At 41.8% G+C, this 20,828-nt stretch overlaps 2 protein-coding genes across 4 annotated transcripts; one reads left to right on the forward strand and one right to left on the reverse strand.

The window, feature by feature from the left end:
- Positions 1–31: 31 nt before the first annotated feature.
- On the reverse strand, positions 32–7,205 carry mocos (molybdenum cofactor sulfurase). Of its 2 annotated transcripts, XM_083988259.1 has the most exons (16): positions 6,135–7,205; positions 5,932–6,021; positions 5,761–5,827; positions 5,019–5,663; positions 4,829–4,905; positions 4,491–4,690; positions 4,271–4,387; positions 3,804–4,184; positions 3,531–3,693; positions 3,313–3,400; positions 2,773–2,894; positions 2,000–2,096; positions 1,712–1,853; positions 1,511–1,615; positions 1,252–1,360; positions 32–1,166 (listed from the first exon to the last, which is right to left on the reverse strand). In XM_083988259.1, the coding sequence occupies exons 1-15, from the start codon at positions 6,244–6,246 to the stop codon at positions 1,256–1,258; spliced, it is 2,511 nt and encodes an 836-aa protein (XP_083844385.1). In that variant the 5' UTR covers positions 6,247–7,205; the 3' UTR covers positions 32–1,166; positions 1,252–1,255. The 2 variants fall into 2 exon arrangements, with proteins under 2 accessions (XP_083844385.1, XP_083844384.1); XM_083988258.1 differs by having other exon boundaries at positions 32–1,360.
- LOC310998288 (poly(rC)-binding protein 3) lies at positions 6,344–19,732 on the forward strand. 2 transcript variants are annotated; one of them, XM_083988261.1, is made up of 13 exons: positions 6,344–6,453; positions 12,182–12,293; positions 12,459–12,482; positions 12,609–12,641; positions 12,753–12,869; positions 13,422–13,553; positions 13,988–14,116; positions 14,775–14,864; positions 15,455–15,496; positions 15,911–15,986; positions 16,929–16,981; positions 17,944–18,113; positions 18,470–19,732. In XM_083988261.1, the coding sequence occupies exons 2-13, from the start codon at positions 12,216–12,218 to the stop codon at positions 18,825–18,827; spliced, it is 1,302 nt and encodes a 433-aa protein (XP_083844387.1). In that variant the 5' UTR covers positions 6,344–6,453; positions 12,182–12,215; the 3' UTR covers positions 18,828–19,732. The 2 variants fall into 2 exon arrangements, with proteins under 2 accessions (XP_083844387.1, XP_083844386.1); XM_083988260.1 differs by lacking the exon at positions 6,344–6,453 and adding an exon at positions 8,749–9,414.
- Positions 19,733–20,828: the final 1,096 nt, after the last annotated feature.

Consider the following 20,828-nt stretch of genomic DNA (forward strand, 5'->3'; position numbering starts at 1 on the left):
ATAAGACACATAGTACATAATAGATTAAAAACATTTAGAAACTTCTCAGCAACAATCACTGCCAGAGTGAGAGGACTGCTGTACCAGTGTCAGAGCCTGAGCATTTATAAGAGGTAGAGCTGTGGCTTATTAAAGGAGCAACCAGAGCAAATGAGTCACCGAAAAGGTTGATGAGTAGGAAAATTATATGAATCATATCCGATGGCCTATGAAGTCACCAGATCTCAACCAAATTGGGATTTTGGAGTGACGTGTTCGACAGCGCTGTCTAGCACCATCATCAAAATACCACATAAAACCACTTAACATTGGCATTTACTTCGCTTAATTTGTCATCCATCCATGTATTTTGTTCAGATTTTGTCTGGGAGACTTAGACACACACACTTCCACTACAGTCACACACACACACATACTGACCAACATGCTATTAGCAGCAACAACACACTGGGGTACACAGCAGCCACCTCATTTCACTCCTTCGATAAATGCACCATAGGTGAGCAATACATGACCAATTTTACTGCCAGACGTTGACAGATCATTTGAGCAGACACATACTTTATGTGCAACAACGTCACTCAGACAATAATAATTTCAGGTGACCAAGATGCCGAACATCACTATTTCTGATGAATTACACATCATCTGTCTCCTACATCAAATTATTACGTTTAGTGGCAAACCGTTATGTCTATAAGGATGCGTCACTTTGGGAGCATCCACTGAGCGTCTGGTAGCTCTTTTTTTTTTATTACAGGGAGCAATATGTTTCAGATCTCTGGGAACAGTAAGGTGTCGGAAATAAAGCGCAATATAAACCTCCATGGGGAAAAACAGTGAGAGAACTGTCTGGGAGGTTAACATGAGCAGTGATTAAAGCATCAAGCCTGACATGTTTTGGCTAAAACAACAGCAGCATGCTCATTTTATAATTTTGTTATGCAATTAATACTTCACTTCTACTTTGCTGCACAGATTTAAAAAAAATCACCATGGGAGAGAAATCCAGATATCTAATTATTTTTTCATCAAAAGAGGCTCTGATTGAATAAAATCTGAATAAAAAGGATACTTGAGAGGACAAAAGACACCAGGGCTGGCCGCCAAACTTCATCCATACAAACACTGCGCAGGGTAGAAACACTGCCACAGGGACAGATGATCTTTAGGACACGAAAATGCAGAAATGATTGCGACATCAAATATGTCGACAAAATAAATACAATGATGGATGGTGGTGCAGCTGACCACTTCAAGAACCCTCTGGGCCTGGCGTTAAGAGGGAGCCAACAGAGAGGACACTGGCTGTAGGGGAACCTGCTGGCAGCTGATGGGTCAGGTACACACCAAACGTCACCTAAAAATCCACAGAATAACAGGAGAAGAGGTTGTTCTTTTCATCCACATCCAAATCACAAACCTCGACCACCACACAAACACACACACACACACACACACACACACACACACACACACACACACACACACACAAATGTTTTTCACTGACCTTCCCACTGCGGTATGCAGACAGGGACATCAGTGGCTCTTTTGTTTTGATCCCAGTTTCCTGGTCTACTCCAACCATCTGGCACCTTCTACACTGACCTGCCACCTTTCCGTTAATCACACAGGGAGCACATTCATTTTTCAGAAATCCGCTTTTAATGCATCTGAAGATTTCATCATTTATCTCAAAGTGTCAGCTCACCACGAATTGAGTGTTGCCAATAATCAAGTGTGACCAATTATCTTCCTCAAATGGTTCTACTCCAGTGATGACTAAATTGGCTCGGAAGCGGCTAATGACATTCTGTGTGTCAAGGAGCTGATCGCCCTCAGAATAGTCTTGCCTGAGAAAAGGGAATGTGGAAATTGCATGTTAGTTTGCCACCCTGCGTAAATTATTTCCTGTAATGTAAATGACCAGGCGTCGACACATCCTGGTGTGTTTCTCCGGAGCATTGCTGATTTTGAATAACTCATTATGTGTTCGAACCTGCTGCTCATTTCTTTCTGAATGAGCTCCACGCTGGCACGGCTGATCATGAGATACTGAGCCTCATTCACCAGGGAGAGGGATGTGGAGGTGGCAGCTAGAAGGGAAAGACTTTATATTACTCCAGTGATTTATTTGTTTTCAGCAAAACATTCTGATCTCCCATTTGAACAATGTGTCTCCCCAAAGAGTCTACAAATTGAGTTTCTACTGTAATACAGATGGAGAAAAACTTCAGTAGATTTTATCATTGTTGATCAAAACGTTCCACAATCTAACATACATGAATTACAGGTGAGTGATGGTTGGCAAACTCCATCTGTCGAGGCAGATAGTGTAATTCACAATTCAACAATTTATTCATTGATTTTCGCTATTGTAACCACAAAGCATTACTTTCAGCAATGCTTTAGCCATTGTTTTACTATAGTAACCATTCAGCCATTAGCTGTAGGCATTTTTAAATTATTAAAGTTTCTAGTCACAAAGGGTCCATTGGATGATGGGAACTGCTGCTGTAAGTCATATATTATATCACACTACCTGATATAGTTTCTACCCTGAATTTTTCCTTTTCTTCTCCATAACAAAGCAAGGCTTTCAAAATAGTAACTTGCAAAGGCAGAAAAAGATTATTTCTAAATTCCAAGTTGCCACTGAAAGGGAAGGCAAGGTCACCTCATCGCCATAGAAGGTGTCAGTCTGACCTTGCATTGCTAAAACAGTGAACTCCAGGGAAAAAGGAAGAAGAGCCCACAAAACAGGTACAATACCTTCACTAGGCCTCTTCTTGTCTCGGGTGAAATAAGGACTTTGTCTTATCAAGCGGCATGGCTGTCCAAGGAAGTCTGAGAGCCATGATGCAGCCTCATCCCCACAGTCGACAGTTTCCACCCTGTGGGGAGGAGGAGGATTATATTCAGGAGGCCCTGGGGGAAATCTACTGAGTTTGATGTTGCTTACTATTTGGTGCGACATCTAATCCAAGAATCACTGGATGAACAGTTTTTTTTTTTCTCCTGTGACTCGTCATGTGGGTATCCGTCAGAGAACATTAATGTCATTTCTTGGTCATTGTTTGTTTGCTTTTTCATTTTAAAATGGTAAAAAGAAAAGAAAAGAAGAAAAAACAGGATTCCAATGAAATTGAGAGAGCGAGGCCACATAAAGTCATCCACTGTAGAAATATATAGTGTCAACAACAATAGAGTGAGAGAAGGCATTGATATGTGTGAAAAATATGGAACAAATGATATGTGTGACAGTATTTCCTGCAGCTGCTACTTTTAGATGTTTTAACATTGCCGGCTCACCTGTCACCACAAACTTTACTCTGACACACCCGGTAGCTTGGATGCTTTTGAGTGTTGTTTTCCAAGGGAACAGAAATGGTATCCATCCCTGCAGGGCCACAGAAATAAAATCATTTCACAAAGAGAATTCAGAGCAGGAAAAAAAAAATGAGTGACTGGAATTTTGTTTGGTTAAGTGGTGTTTTTATTTTCAGTGTGCCACTGTCAGACTGCCTGACCTGATGCCTGCAGGAGCAATTTGTTTGAGGGCAGGTGGACTTGTGGGCGAATGAGACATAAACGTGTCTCTCTCTTCTGACTCAGGCACACGCCGTTTCCATTCACCACCATCCAGCCTCTGTCATATAGTAAACCCAGCGGTCCCACTGGCCAGTCGTGGACCTGCATGAAGAGCAGCACAGAGTCGAAATCAAAACAGAGAGAGGGAACAAAACAGAAGAGGCAGAGACACAGAACCGAGATGGAGAGATAGTGTTGTGTTGTGCTCAAACCTCATATGCTGCACATGATTTGATGGGATATATGTAGATATTGGTGAGAGTATAAGCCTCCCCGTGGCTGTTTGGGTTTTGCTGCCCAAATCCGTTCAGTGATGCTGCTGTGGGTTTCCTCTCATCTACTTTACATATTTCTCCATTAGTCTTTTTGATACGAGGATCCTCATTTGAGCCCTGCGGTGCCGTAATTGTTGTTTTAAGCATCTGCAGCCTCTCTTGGTCCACTGTGAGGGGTTTCTCTACAAAGCACTCTGCAACAAAGTTCAGGAACTTTTGACAGTCTTCAAATGTCGACATGTAGCCAAAGGACACACGAACAGATCCGGTCGGCTGGCCGTCCACCAGGTCGATGCTGTCTCCACAGACGTGGCCGGCCTTGAAGAGGAGGAGACAATTTTTGTATTTTACCTATCCATGCCCTTAACAGACTCTGACATTTTTCCTATCCCTTGATCTCATACCTGCAGGTTTCTCTTCATCTGCTGATTGGTGAGCCCGAGAAAGGACTGACAGGCCCCGGTGTTGCAAAAGCAGCCAGTGCGCACGTGAATATTGTAGAGACAGGCCATTCTGTCCACCTGAGGAAAACACGGTAATTGCCAGAATATTCAAAAGCGCTGCCTATGCATAAACATGCAGTGATGAAACTCTTGTGAAATAGAAATAAGTCCTTGAATGTACCTGAGAATACCCAATTATGTGTCCATGAGAATCCATGAGATTGAAGTTTAGGATTGGCCCCTGTGTGCCTGGACTCTCAAACTGGCCTTCAGTGTAGATTTGAGCCACTGGTCGCCTGTTGCCATGGCAAAGACTTGACAGCAGCATGTAAGTGTAGCGTGCCAAGCCGAACGTGTGCTGTTGGATGTTGTGCATGCCCCCTGAAGGCAGAAAGGGATAAAGATGAGGATGCTGTTGATGTTCACCTGAAGCAGCGTATCACTACAAACAACATGTGCATTATGACTCTAAAAGAGGTTCTGAAAGTTTTTCTATGAATCGGCATGCTGTTAAAATACCTGTGATCTTATGAAGAGCATCAAAACTGTGATTTAGAGCAATAATGTCCAAGAAAGAGACAGTCCCATCTTCAAATCTGTATCAGGGAGAGAGGAAACACTGCATTTTTAGAATAAGGTTGCAGGAGCTATAAAGCATCTGTGAGCTCAGAGAATATCTAGGATTTGGCAGGCTTGTACAGTACTTCACCTGTCAGAAATGTTTGCTGAATGCACATAATAATCTTCCCCAGAAAGGTAAGCTGCTGCTGTGCCTCCTCCAAAATAAGTCTTTTTTAGTATGCCTGCTGCGGCGTTCCGGACAAGAAGGGCCCCCAGCCCTGTAGGGAAGCCAAACATCTTGTAGAAGGAGATGGGAATGAAATCAGCGGGGCAGTCCTGTAGGTTTAAAGGGGAGCAGCTGACATGAGAGGCAGCATCCAGCAGCACGAGCCAGCGGCCTCTGCGGTCACATGCTGGGTAAAGGCGTCTCGCCTGGATGCCTCTCACATGGCTAAGGGGATACTTCCTCCCAGAGAAGTTGCTCTGCGCCGGGTAGCAGAAGAGATGCGGTGTATGGCAAATAACATCTCCACCCCCAGCCACATCCTTTGCCCTGCTTTCCACCTCCTGCGGGGAGACAGGCAGCGCGACCACTCCTCGGCTAGAAGTCAGCCCTCTTATGCCGACTACAGAGGTATGGCAGTCAGTGAGATAGCAGAAGTGGCTCCCCTCCTCGCCTTCAGTCCGCCGCCTCCAGGGAAAGCTCTCGGCCACTAATTTGAGAGCGGCTGTACATCCAGAAGTGAAAATAACAGAGTACTCCTCAGGGGGGGCGTTAAAATGCTGCAATACCCTGTAAGAAAATGTTCCGTTTTTTTACACATTCAAACCATCAAAGTACCATTCAAAGTACTCACAGGGCCCATCACGAAGCCATGAATGGACTTTACCTGTATCTGACCCTCTCTATGGTGTCATGTGTCAGTCGACTGCTGGGGTTATGGCTGTGAGGGTTTCCTACAGGGGGCAATAACAAGACTTATTAAAATGCTCTCAATTTAATGGCTAAATGAAAATTAAGAGGGCACATAAAATAACACTTAATATGACTCTTCTCTCACCATAAACGTTCCTTGAGATGTCCAAGCTGTAGTCCCTGACCAGACACTCTGGGAACAGAGTAGTTCCCGCATGATCCAGATATGTTATTCCTGTTTACAGTATAAATAAAAACAGAAGAGAGAGAGAGAGAGAGCAGCCATTACAGCAGCTGTCAGCGGTCCTGTCCTGTCACTGTGTGCTCTGGGATGTTCACAATCGTTACCTTTAATCCGTGTGAACTCTTGCCGGATCACTTCCTCCAGGTCCGCCCCGTAGCCGTACTGACTCCAGACCTGCTGGAAACTTTCAAAAGTGCACAGTGTTTGGAAGTCCATCGATCACAGCGCACACCGCGGGACTGCTGCTCCTACAGACATTTCAACACAGAGACACACACGCATAGACACACACACAGCACCGTGAAGTCCTCATTGACATGTTGCTGGGTCCGAGTTTGAGTCTACTAGTCCCCGGTCCGTCTGGAGGAGGGGGCGGTCACACAGCCGTGTTGACAGGAGAGGTTGTAACTAAAGTCTCTGTCGGTGAGTGACTCTCAGCTGGGAGGAAACCACAGAGTCTGTTGCTCAATAGTCCAAACTCTGCTGCTAAAGTTAAAGCGTTACAGTCATGTGACAAGTTAGTGCCAGTGTTATCTTGTCTCCCCCTGCTGTCAAGCTAGCTGGCTAAAGTTATTTTAAATATTAGTAATCTACGGTGGCCCAGAGGGTTCAATTCAACGCAATATAACCTTTTCCAGTAAAAAGACAGACAGAAAGGTGCTATAAAGTCAGGAAAGTCATCACTTTGACAGCTCAACACAGGAACATAAAAAACAGCTAACGTTACGGACCATGCTAAAAACTAATGCTAAGCTAACCGTGCATATGTAGCTAATATCGACGTTATGATAAACCAAACAAACTGAACTTATTTTAAAACACCACTAACAGCCCCAGTTGGCTCCGTCAATTTTGTGTCCCTGAAAACACTTTTTTTTCAGGTTCATGTGTTGTCAAATTGCATACTTGAGCCCTCGGGCCACCACACTATGAAGAATTATTTCACTCTTCCTGAGGCTGTGGACATGTTGATAAAAATGCAAATATTGGTAATATTATTTATTTATTCCTGATAGCCTACTGTGCTGCACCTATGTATTCAGTCTAGTTGTGATCTTTAGCAATACACATATGACCACTCCAGATGAAAACTCATACAGAGTTTGCAAAGTTGCAAAATTGATTAGTGGAAATGTGACCCATATAATGTAGGCTACTATTAATATAATCTATACTAAATACTGATAGACTTACACACTGTGTTTGTAAATGTAATCTATTGCTATGTATAGTATTCTATATTGGTTTTGTCATGTCAATGTAGGCTAGTTGAACTCAAAATTCAACATTCCAAGTAATTATACCAACATGAACGTTTCAGTGGTCCTCATTTTAAAACCGCTGCTCCTGGTCCCAGAGTAAGTAAGTAGGTTAAAGAATGTACTTCATCATTAACTAGGCTAATTCATTAATTCACATTCAATGCTTTAAGTTACCATTGAAATCATACTGAAACCCTGTGAAGTTAGAAAAAAGGGAGGGGGTGGTGTCTACAGAAGTCTGAGAGACATTAAAAGCTAACAGCAGCTGGGGATTAAAGAAACAAATTATTATTATAACAATAAAGCGTTTGCAAATATAACCTTTCATCTAGGTTGTGTTTCCGAACCTGCTGTAACTACATCATCAAGCCTCAGTGATCACATCACACAGCAACCCCCTCTACTTGTAATCCACATTTATCCTCATTGACACACAAGGTACACCGAGGAGAAGTCTAAATTAGTATGGGTATTGTTCAACATCTTATTAAAAATATTGATTAGTTCACATTATTCCAGTATAATGGTTACTTAATGTCAAGCTGCTAGGCCTGCTGTGTTATTTAAGACATAATCAGATAATGATGAAAAAAGCACGAGTATACACTTGAATTTTACATTTACCACTCTTTAAAATTGGGTAAATAATTATAACTCATTTAGGATGCGGCTAATTTGAAATCTACCCTATGAACAGTAACAGTAGCTGATTACACCAACCAGTCTCAGTTATCCCATTACATATCATCCTTGACGCTTTAATCTCATCGACATACAGACTATGTGAAGGAGGGAAAATTAGTCACAAGTGATTGGCATAAAACGCATGATCATCTCATCAGCTCTGAAAGCAGAGACACAACAACAGTCACACACTGGTCAGATACCATGTCCCCAACGGCTTTGTCATGCTTCTTCTGACTCTGTTTGCATGTAGGACACAGAAAGACACACTGTTGTAGAAGTTTCATTATACTTTTATGAACTTTTATTGACCTTTATTCCATCACCTCAAATCCTAACGCGACCCAGTCTTAACCCTGAAAAATCTCTTTAAAGATGAAGAATACCCACACTTAAAGGGATTACCCTCATCTGTCTGTTTTCATGAAGACATCCAGCCATCTAAGTCACATAAATAAAACTTGGGAGTTGTATTGAAATTGTTGTTGAGATGTGAATGTAATGTGGCCGGCTGCTTAGATGTCTGATAGACAGCCATGAGGCTCACAGCAGCCATCATTGTCTCCGTGCAACGCACTGAATAGTAATTAAATATGCCACTTATGCTTCACTGATTCATTTCCTTCACAATTTCGAAGCTCAGCTGAATACATTTTTCAGTGCAGAAGGGCTGTATTGTATCCAGTATGGCCTCATTACGAGGGCAGAAGGGCTTGGTGTGGGGGAGGGCTGAGGCTGTGAGGGGAGGGGGGGGAGAAGCACCCCACGAAGACATTGTGTTTAACATCACTAAATAACTCAAACGCCACATTGTCCTTCCCAGCCCTCAATTAGTCGGGTTCCTTGTACAAAGCACCGATTTCATACAGGGCGATTTATTTTTAGAGAAAATCCGGCCCTGTGCAGGCAGGAAGCTCTCTGAAAATCTAATGAAGAACACAGCAGTCATGCAGAGTTGTTAGTCACAGAGCAACATTGGTTAACAAAGCTCCCCTTCAGTGTCTCCGTGTGTGTTTCTGATGACTGCAAAAGGCTAGACCTTCCCGGTTTTTTCTGTTGTGTTGGTGGCTGTAACTGTAGCTTGCTCTATCTCTGCTGGACAGTGTCCAGGCAAAGTGCCTCTCTGCCCTGCCCTCAGGCCTCTCCAGCTCGTGGATCTCCGTGCGGAGGAACACCTCTTTGGTGGCTGTGACAGGGAGAATTAGGCAAGAGATGCGGGTTCACTTGCCCTGCGTAGGGGCTTATCTTGGGCTAAGCTGAGGGACTAATAGCAAAGCCAGCCTCCGCTCCAGCCAGTCTGAGGGCACAGGGAGCCATCTGTCCACTCCGTGGATCACTAACAAAGGGGGCAAACATTGAAGACGGACCACAAAGTAAAAGGCTGTTCATTTTGGATATATCAGAAATAAAGAAGAGGAGCAAGTCTTCTGCATATAAGGTCAGTACTTCATACTAAACATGCATTACGGGCCTTTCGCTAAGAAAGAGATGGGTCAGACTGGTCAGCTTCTGTCCACTCTGTTGCTATACAGGACTGCAGAAATGTTGGGGTTTAGCCAGTTGGGAAGTTCAAGTGTAACTTTTAATACAACTTTCTTGTTTGCTTCTCTACGCTTAAAGGGAGCTGAACTAGGTGAGGCTCTGTTTTAATAAACCACTCCTGACTCCCATTAGGTTGAGTTCATTTGATCTGGTTGTTTTTCAGCAGTGTAGTAAATGCATTTTGTTGCGCTCGTAAATTCAGAGATCGGTTGGGCTAGAATTAATATTGCATTAAACCAGACATGTGATGAATCTCCAATACTGTAACCCTTGTGTTGAGGGAGGAATGCCATGCTGCAAGGCCCCATGCTTATAGTCTAATATGTGCTGCTTAGGCTTACAAATAGCTATAAATAGAATTAAATAAATAAATACATATGGATAGAACATTAGTTTAGATTTGAGAGGCAATTACATTTTTTTCTTTATGTCAAATATAAAATATTTGGCAATATATATATAGATTTTCTTAAATTAATGTCTGTTGAAATTCATTGCTCTTTAAGCACTATTGTATGTAATAATGTAAAATACAATAATCCTCAGTAGGTTAGAAATTCTTTGTGCCTCAAATTTGAATATATTTTCAAATGAAACTCCTCAAGTAATCCACTTAGACATTGTTCCCCAGTTCCCTCAAGGATTAATGCCCTGTTTTTTTATTGTCTGAAACACATTGCTGCCTGTCAGTGCTGTGGGAGCTGGGTTCCTGTAGATTATCTGTTTTATCATGTGCACTCTGTGGGTGCTGTTGTGCACCAGTGTTTTGTTCGGAAGTCTTGAGTGGGCGCTGACATGCTAGAGGTGACAGAAATAGGTCAAAAGGGTCTTAGCATTAACTAAACAAATCCTGGCCTATAGGATTAGACAGAGATGTTTCTGTTTATTTGATGTACTCACTGTAACTTTATAATGATACACGGGGAAAAGAATAGCTGTGGGTCTTGTTAGCGGAGAGACACTCTCCACTTATTCACAATATTGTCTGGATTAAGTCCTTCAGCTCAGTCTGGTATTATCAACACTGGAATGTGCTAGAACAATCTCTTATTGTAAACTCAGTTGATGGGAAGCCATGTTTTATTTACCCATGAGATGCTGCCACATGTCATGCGATAGCTACTGACAATTGTCCTATTATCAGAGTTAGCATTCTGGAGGCAAATTCACTCATTTTTGGTCTTTCGTGTGGAATGGCGGCAGAGAGTTTTTTATTTATTGATTTGTGTGAGTATGGAAGCTGGGGTATGTGGGAGGGTCAAAGGTCATGCATTAGTTCGAAATTTTGTGAAATAGGCTATGAGTGTTTTTACATCTTTCCCTCTGTCACTAGCCTTTATGCTAAGCTAAGCTAACTGGCTGCCTTTAGCTCCATTCTTTATGAGATTGGTATCTTTTTGTCTAACTCCCCCCCACGGAGGGGATGAGTGTATTTCCCACAATGCTGATAATAAAATATGTCATAGCATTAAAACCCTGGAGTTGGATTGAATTAAACTCTGGATTAACTGGAAATACGTCACACACACTCACCAATGGTGATCCGCCACCATGGTCCCTCCTCCCTTTGACATATAGGTTGGCCAAGGTTTCAGAAAGTAAATTTACCATTTGCATGGAGCCAACATGGTCAGCTGCTCAGTTGGTCCAAAATCCAAAGAGCCCTTTGATAAACTGCACTGTAGGCTATGTAATAAATGGTAAAAGCATAATCAGAATCATGATGATCGAATATAAACAAGGTAACCTTGGTCCTTTATATTTAAACTCCATAGGCCCCGTTGTCTATTATATGGTGCAGCTGCATAGCCTTTTTATGTTCTGCAAATACGACCAATTGGATACGCGGCCACAACAGAGCCGACATTGTGTGGTGTGCTGAGATATTAAGAGACAGTCACACACACATCACTTGATCTTCAGGCCTCCACGGCACCAGTGGCTTCCTTAGTATCTTATCTAATCCGAGGGAGTCACACAACTTGTATTTAGCCGGAACTAAAGACACCGTCCCATGTGAAGATTGCACCTACTGATAGGCTTATCTTCCCCCGCTCACAAGCACACGATCAGAAGACAAACAACAATGGTCTACAACTCTTCAGACAGCATCAGCCCACTGATAAATTCTTTAATAATATTTAAAAAAAAGACAATCGGCTCCTTTTAGCAGCATAAAAGCCACTGTTCCAACTTTGCAGTATTTTCCACTTTACATTTTCCATACTTAAAGTAATGATCCATAACATTTTCAAATAGAGATCTCTTTTATCGCCGCCGCTGCAGCAGCAGACTGATTTAACAATGATGATGCCTGCTCACATGAAAGCTTTTACACTTGCAGTGTCTGGTAGCTGTTTCCCAGGGAAGTCACATTGAGCATGGGAAATGATACATTTAACATTCACCGTGGTATGACTGTAAAATACAGAAGAAGAGCACTTAGCATGTCAAAGATAAGGCCGCAAGTTTATTTAAACTTTTGAATGAAATGCTTTCCACACGTAAGGCTTGGCTTCATCATAAAATTCATTAAAACACTCTTAGATCTTGTGGAGAACACCTCTTCAGCTTTACAGATAATATCCGTAACCACCTGAACTACAGGAAAACCACTTATAATGCACAGGGACCTGTCTAAAACGATTTCTTTCTCTTTGCAGAGTGTTTACTGTAAAAGCTCGGAGAACAGAGAGGATGTCTGACAAGGAGGAAATGGCTACAGATACGAGTCTCAACGTTACACTGACGCTGAGGCTGCTAATGCATGGAAAGGTAATTGACAGATGTGGTATTTGTAGTAATAGCCTAATCATCTGGTAATAGCATGCCGTTGCTGTTAAAAGGATTACATCCTGTTCTAAATGTGAAGAGCTGCTAACCGAAAATCTTGTGTGTTGCCACTTGTGTGTTCATGCGTTGTTATCTTTTCATTCACAGGAAGTCGGCAGCATAATTGGGAAGGTAGATTAATTTTACGATCCATCAGAATTTATTTATTCACGTCTGCTTTTCTTCTGGTTGTCTACTTTTCCTCTCCTCATAAACCTAATCAAGCCCCTTGTTTTATCATTTCTTACATGGTTCCAGAAAGGAGAAACAGTAAAGAAGATGAGAGAGGAGGTGAGAATTCACTTTGGCGTCCGTAATATGGAATCATATAGAATTTAATGTGCTCTGGCAGATCAATTACAACCAATCAAAGCTGGAAATATTGTGGGTGTGTGTTTCCAGAGTGGCGCTCGCATCAACATATCAGAGGGATCGTCTCCTGAGAGAATAGTCACGATCACAGGACCCACAGAGGGCATCTTCAGAGCTTTCTCCATGATCGCTCAGAAGTTTGAGGAGGTACAGCAGACACATTTACAAATAACTCTACTTCAATGTTAAAGGTCCCATATTTTACGATTTTCAGATGTTTTATATAAAGTTTTGATATTCATAAGAGGAATTATTTGGGGTTTCAAGGATTCAACTGTTTTTTGAATTAGCTAATGAAAATATAGCAGATTTCAGCTAAACGCTCAGAAACCAAATTGTGCAAAGTCCAACTGCGCTGGAGCAAGGCTGAGATTGGGGACTCCTTTTTTTTTTTTAAAGCTGTGATTACAGGCTGTATGAATTTCTATGTAGACTGAGGCTTTGATACTTTTACAGTATTAATATTGGACCTAAGCCTGATCTACAAACAAAAGAGACATGGAAATCTAATAATGAACTTTTAAATCACTATTAAAACTTGTTTTTCACAAGAATTTTTTGAAGTTCTTGTCTGAAGTCTGAGGGGCAGTGAATGCACATTTTACCAGTCTTGCAGAAAAAAAAAGACTTGTCAAATAAAGCTGATGTTCTTATAGACTGTGCTTTCAACAAACACAATATTTTTGAATCCCCCCTTAGGACATTACTGCAGCAATGACAAACAGCAATGTGACAAGCAAACCACCTGTGACACTTCGTCTGGTCTTCCCAGGGAGCCAGTGTGGTTCACTGATTGGCAAAGGAGGCTCAAAGATCAAAGAGATCAGAGAAGTAAGTGTCCTTTTCCTTTTTATTTCTTTAAAATTTTCTATCAGGAAGTTGTTTTGTTGCACCCAAGCAAGGACAGAAAACGTCCTCCGCAGGATGCTGACACCTCAACTTTCAAACACTCCGGTGAAACTTTTTGTATTCACCTCTGCGTTGAAATGCGTGTGTTTTTTCGGTCGCCGCTCATGAAAATCCCACTGATTATGCCTGTAAAGATCAGAGGGGGCTGAATACTCGTACTGAATGGACAATATTTGTGTGCACCTCTTCAAATATTGGAGCACACATTGCTATTTGGCTTGCAGCTGCTCCCTGCATGTCAAAATGTGTTTGGGGGTAATTTGTGGGTGCTTGAAACAGCATTTCAATTTGGGTGAGGGTGCGCTCTTTTCGACAATAAATAGCCTTTGTTTCTTCTGTTGTCTGGCGATGTTAAGACCACAGGCGCTCAGGTTCAGGTGGCAGGAGACATGCTGCCGGACTCTACGGAGAGAGCTGTCACAATCTCCGGCACTCCACAGGCCATCACTCAGTGTGTACGACACATCTGTTCTGTCATGCTGGAGGTAAGCACTGTCAGACAGCAGATCTTCACATTTAGCAGCTCTACTTCAGTGTCATGTGTGCCTTGTTTATTTAGGGTATTGTTAAAGGTATTCAGTTGCACATTTAGGATATTCAACCTGAGCAGAATAATGATTTAGCCAGCCACCTGGTATCCATCACTTAGAGCTTTAACTCTGTCAGCTGTCATCTCTCGGAGCTAACTATTTGAACAGTTTTTTCATTACTTTGATTTTGAGATTTGAATCTGAAGTTCAAAGTTACTTTTCAGCAAATGTATGTACATACAGTATCTTGTATGTAATGTATGTTACATGAATACCCTTACCGAACCCTGTCAGTACATGTTGATATTACATTAACACTAATGTTTGAGCACCAGTTGGGATACAACTAAATACAACTAAAATGGGTTCCTTTATATCTGCATCCTTTGTCCAATATACATTTTAAAAATAATGCTAAATCTACAATTTCCTATGTACATGTGTATTGACAGTTGTAGCAAATAGGCTCCTTGGTCCAAGGTTTCACTGACAGTGAATGGGATATAAAAAGATTGTACAAATGACATAAAAAAGCATATAAAATGCCTCAGTGCCAGAGTCCTAGCTGTTGCAGTGTATAAAATATTTCTTCCTTTTTGCTGTGTGTCTGTAGTCTCCACCGAAAGGGGCCACTATTCCCTACCGTCCCAAGGCCATACCTGCAGGAGCCCATGCAGTATTAGCACCACAGCACCCTGCACAAGTAAGTAGACACACAGGGGCTATTAAGATGTCATTTTAGCCTTTTAGTAAGAGGCATAACAATTGAATAGGCTCCTTATTGTGTGGGATCTCAGAGTCACACCACTAGAGGGACACATCTGTGTAATGTTGTGAGCAGAAAGATGAGGTAATGATGTTATTAAAAAGTATCAAGCCAAGCCGTAATGTGCCAGTGATATGAATAACAGCCATTTACATTAATAATCCCCCTGTAGTGTGAAATCTGAAAGATGTCGTGACTAAAGCTCATGTTTTCCATGAGCTGGCTAACCGCTGTCCTGAATTTGGCACAGTCTGTTCTGACCTATCAGACATCTGTTTATGTTATTGGATTTCTGGCCATGGTCAAAGAGGGGGAAAAAACAGCAGATGACATTTAGATAAAAATTCCATCAAATCCATACACATCAGAGCTATGGAAAAGAGAGCGATTTTAGGTTTTCAGAAATGCAGTCACTGCACTGAGGTTCCTCTTCACGCTCTGTGATGAACTCACATTTGAAGTGACATGTTTCAGCATGTCTGCATCGCTCAGTCACATCACCACGTCTCTTCTCTCACTCTGTCCAGGCCTTTGCGATTCCAGGGCAGTATGCTTTTGCGCATCAAGATGTAAGTATGTTTATTTGAGTGACTGACGTGAGCCCTATTGACCTACTCCTGCCCACTCCCTCCGAGCCACCACTACTCCCTCTGTGTACCCTACTCTGCAAAAATGAAACTTCAGTAATCTGTTGACATTACTAACTCTAACAAACGGTAGCAGCATGCATTGATTGAAATGAAACCTGAGATCTTAAAAGAGTTCATGATCAGTTGTAGCTCTGTAGCCTGAGAGATGTGACTGTATTTTCAGATGACTAGCTCGAGAAGCCGGCATGCGTTTTTCTGAAGGAAATGAATCTCTTCACACTGACACCATCTGTGATGTTTGTGAACTTCACGTTGGCTCTGTATTGTAGCTGTCAGCTCCTCTGAAATAATCCAGTTTGATTGGTTAGCTCTAACTTCCTTCCTACCCTGCAGTTGACCAAGCTTCACCAGTTGGCTATGCAGCATATCCCCCTCCCTTCCCTTGGGCAGAGCAACCCTACCTTCCCTGGTACGTACCCACGGCTCCCCAGGGAAGTCCATCTATCCCTCTGTCTTCACTCCTCTTTGAATCACACCATAAAAACATCCCTGTCACTTCAAAAAGAATCAAGGATGTCTCCATTGTTTCAGACTTGCTCACAGGTATTTGTAGAAGATGGCTCTTACACACATCATAAAGGACATGCTGTCTTTTACATTGATGTTTGAAATAAAATAAAAGAGAAAAGATTAATGAAAAGATAGTGTTGTTGTAAGGGTTAAGCCTACAAACGAGCTTATTATCAACAATCTTGGAAGTTAGAGACTGAAATATTCATTATCCAAAAGAGTAGGTGACAGATTGAAGCAGACTGTACGATTCAAGATAGGGAATACAAAAGGAAAAGCAAGAGTCTTGTCTGAGAGGGAAATGTGAAAAATGACAGAAAATATTTACATTTTAGTAAATATTTGATCATTTTTCACAATTTCTCACATCCTCCCAAAATTTCAGCTCCATTTGCCCCAGTTCCCTCTTCCAAAATAAAACAGATCCTAATCTCTTGACCCCCATCCTTCACCTCTGCAGCATTTCTCCTCCAAATCTAACATTGTCTTGGCCAGACCATCCCTGTCCTCAACCACCCCATCTACTCATATACCACAACTAACTAAGAACAAAACATTACAGCATTATGATTACATTGACTGGACTGGTGTGATAAAACTCATGAAACATGCTAATTTTTAATGGGAAACCTAGCTCATATTATGATAGTAATGTGTATAGAATGTGTGTAGGATATGCAAATCCAGCGTAGGAAGATTTCTCAGCCATATGTCATTTTCATGTCCCTAATTTAGCAGTGTATCTGTTGTAAACTAGACAAAGTAGGGCAGCTTGTCATGCCGTGAAAGTGGAAGCCATTAGCACCATACTGTTGTTAGCGTTCCTTGTCCTACTTTGCAGGATTGGATGCATCTGCCCCCACAAGTTCACAAGAGCTGGCAATACCTAATGATGTAAGTGCCACATTGTTTGTGTTCCTCCAGCACTAAAACTCACACTGATAATCCTCATGCCACTGACTTCATTAACACGTTCTAGGAGGACAGCTGTAATATGGAATTTATGGACATCAGTGTCTCCCTTAATAAGCTGCAAAGACAGATTTATACCGTTTCTCTAACTCAAATTATTTTGATGTTAGTATCATAGTGCTAGCAATGGCGGAACTAGCTTGTTGTAGCTTGAAAGAGACAAAAAAATTATATGTAGGCTACATGTAAGTGTTTCCAAGGCTTTATAGAAATCAACATAGCTATTCTATTTGAGCCTAAGGTAAAAATGTACTTTGGCCTTACGTAAGATTTGTTTAATAAATATGACTCACATTAGCATGTTTTACATTTATTTAGAATTACACATTCTTCTATGTAACCTCTGTCATAAAGTGATAGCACGATTAGCCTACTGTATGTCTGCATGGTAAATATCATGGTGGAGCCAGCAGTTTTCAGCATAACGTAACGTAATGCAACGCAACGCAGTTTTTGAATCCGCACTAAGACTGAAGTGTAAAAGCTATTAAAGGAGGGAGAGATGATGTGTTAACTTTTATACAAAGCTACCTACAGCATTTCCCCTTATTTCCAGTCTTTGTGCTAATATAAGCTAAGTGCCTGCTGGTGGCAACTTCATATTTAGTCTTTAGCCATGAGAGTGGCATTAATCTTCTCATTTAACTTTCAGCAAAAAAACAAAAAAAACAAACAGTTTTACAATAACAGGAAGCTAGCAGCATACACTATCTTCAGATTACACTCAATTTGATTTCATAATTACAGGATTGTTTCAGTAACATGGCTTTAATGCAATGCAATAGAAATATGGCAGTTCCTACCAGATGCTGCTTTGAAATCTAATTCCTGAAAAAACATGGAAACATGAACTTGTCTTGTTATTCATGTTTCTCCACTTCTAGTTTATTGGCTGCATAATTGGAAGACAAGGCAGCAAGATCAATGAGATTCGTCAAGTCTCTGGAGCTCACATCAAAATTGCGAGCGCCATTGATGGCTCAGCCATGCGCCAAGTCACGATCACGGGCTCACCAGCCAGCATCAGCGTGGCCCAGTACCTCATCAACGCCAGGTAAGACATTACGCAGGGCAGCCACGTCCAGCAGGTCTTCACATCACAGCCTGATGATAAGAAAACCAAACACCAAGCTATTGTATGAGGGCAGAGTTATTGTGCTCAGGGTGAGGCTGGATTTGTTCCATCTCACTGCTCCGTTCTCTTGACTGCATTAAAATCCTTATTGTCTCTGCTTTTTAACACATTCCTTCTTTGATTCTTATGTTTTCTCCTCTTTTTCACCTCCCTTCTCCTTTGTCTGGCCCATTCTTCCCTGTTTCATTTTTCACTCTCCTCTCTTTAACCCCTCACTGTCTCAACCCCCCCCCCCCCCCCTCCCCTTCCCTTCCTCTGAACATCACGACCTGCAGCTTAGAGATGGCTAAATACACCATGCAGGCCGTTTCCTCAGCGACCCCAGTTGACCTCAACATCAGCTTCTCTCAGTCTCCCACTGCCTCCACTGCTGCTACCTCTATGGCCGTCCTGGCGGCCACCAACCCAACCCCAACCACCATTAACGTCCACTCTCCTTCCACCTTATCAACCATCCAAAACCCACACTACGCCGTCCCCGTTTCCAGTCTTCTTGGCATGAAAACTCTCCCTGTCCTGGCTGTCCACCCAGCAGCCGCTTCCAGCCTAGCACAGGGTTTATCCCCTTATGCCGCAAAAATGTCAACCTCCGGCGTCAAAAAATCAGATCGGCAGAAGTTTGCTCCGTATTGATGTCTGCTTTTTTTTTAAAGTCTAGTCAGTGTAGCTGACTGGTAAGATACTATTAAAATGTCAATTTAACATGAAGGCTACACCTTACACCAGTGTGTGGAAGTTTTGCCAGTGTAGCACTTGTTTTCCATAAATCAGGAGGATATTAAAACGTGCTGAAAGGATGGGCGTATCAAAGCAAACATGTCCTCATTAATTAAACAGGCAGCAGAGGTGAATATTAACTCAGCGCATTATCTCACGGACATGCATAACAATTAATGTGGGTAACTCAGGCTTGTATTAGTATCTTAGAAAAACATATTTTTTCAAATGGATTCATGTCACAGAGCTTTATATGAAGACTTACACCACGAGATGTGTTTTCCATGATGCAAATAATGACTTAGTTTTCTATCTGTGTAACTAGTTTACAATCAGTTTTTGTTAGAGAATGCAAATAGAATTTTAAAACGTGGTGCTTTGTTGGCAGCAGGCTGGTAATTTGTTTGTCTTTTACAATAGAAGTCAGTATGTTAAGTATTTTTGCTCCACTCTTCTGTCATATTTTCCCCCTTTTCCTTCACTATAGGCTCTCATCAGTGCTAACAGGCTTGGGTGTCCTGTAGTAGCGCTGCACTGTTGCAGTTCTGATGGGATTATCCTAAAGCCACATTGGATTCTAGTGGATTTCACTCTACACATTAATCCTGTAGAGCGGGACCGGCCTAACTAACTCATTTATTGTTCCTGTACACCGACGTGTTTCTTGTTTATTCTCCAACCTAAATGAGTGGAGCGCTTCAACTTTCAGCATCTGAAATGGACGCTGAGCAATTACTGTACTGAATGATTTATTCATGTGTTTCTGGTGTGGATCTACTCCCCCCAAACAACGCAGATTTGTTATATTTGCTGATGAAATGACTTTGAAATAAATGGGACTTTTTATGAATGAAGATTTGTTGTTTTGTTCTAATTTTGTCGATGAAGGAAATTTCTTGCATTTTTTGCTTAATTCTCATATACAAACATCAGCTCTGAGGATAAATGCATTGTTTACACAATTGCTGGCTTTTTCACATCAGCAATTTCACAGAGAAAAATCTCCATAGTCCCAAAAACATTGGCAAAATGGTTAAACGTCCCATATTTTACTCTTCTCCTGTGTTTTATGGGACGTGTCGATCCATAAGAAGATACATTTGTGGTTTATATCTCCTCTTTGAGGCTTCTATCTGGACTTCTAGTAACAACAGGTCGTTGTCAGCAAATCAGAGCCAATTGATTGACCTGATAGGTGATGATTGCTTTGTTGTGACATCACAAAGTTACAGAATAGCTTGTTTCATGAACACAGGCTGTGCAATTCTCCATGGAGTATGGCCACTAAGCTACTGTCACATTAATAGCTATAGAAATGAGACATGGAAACATCACTTTATGGGACAAACAGAAAATCCATAACTGAATTCATAACAAACTGTGGAACATTTCTCCAAGTTGCCTGGCCTGTAGAAACCCAAAGACTAGACACAGCATAGTGTGAGACTCAAAGCAAAGCAAACAGATTTTTCTCAATATTCTGGTTGTATTTCTCCATTGAGAAAAATGTGGTCTTAACAGCATGTGCATGTAAAAACGTAAAAACAGCAGTGAAGCTGAAATACAGACAACAACAGTTGAAAGTTTGCAGCACACAGATGTATAGTGATTTTGGCAGGTGTACAAAGAAGGTCCTGTGCAGACAGGTTGGTGGTGTTGTGGATGTAGTTTGTTGATGACAGAGGGCACAAAGCTCCTGCCCAAACAAACTTTTCCCTTCTGTACTCTCCTGAAAAACAGAAGAAAACTTGGCCTAACCTCACAGTAAATATTCAACACAGGCTGTGGCAGAAATTCTCACAGGTCCAGAAAAAGAACGACTAAACTCCAGACGTCCACTCAAGCATACAGCTAATGGGCAGGTAGGGTACAGTCCAGTCACTGCTTGTACTCCCCTGTCCCGCTTTACCCCTGCCC

This window comes from Trachurus trachurus (genome assembly GCF_905171665.1).
Source record: "Trachurus trachurus genome assembly, chromosome: 15".
Taxonomy (NCBI): domain Eukaryota; kingdom Metazoa; phylum Chordata; class Actinopteri; order Carangiformes; family Carangidae; genus Trachurus; species Trachurus trachurus.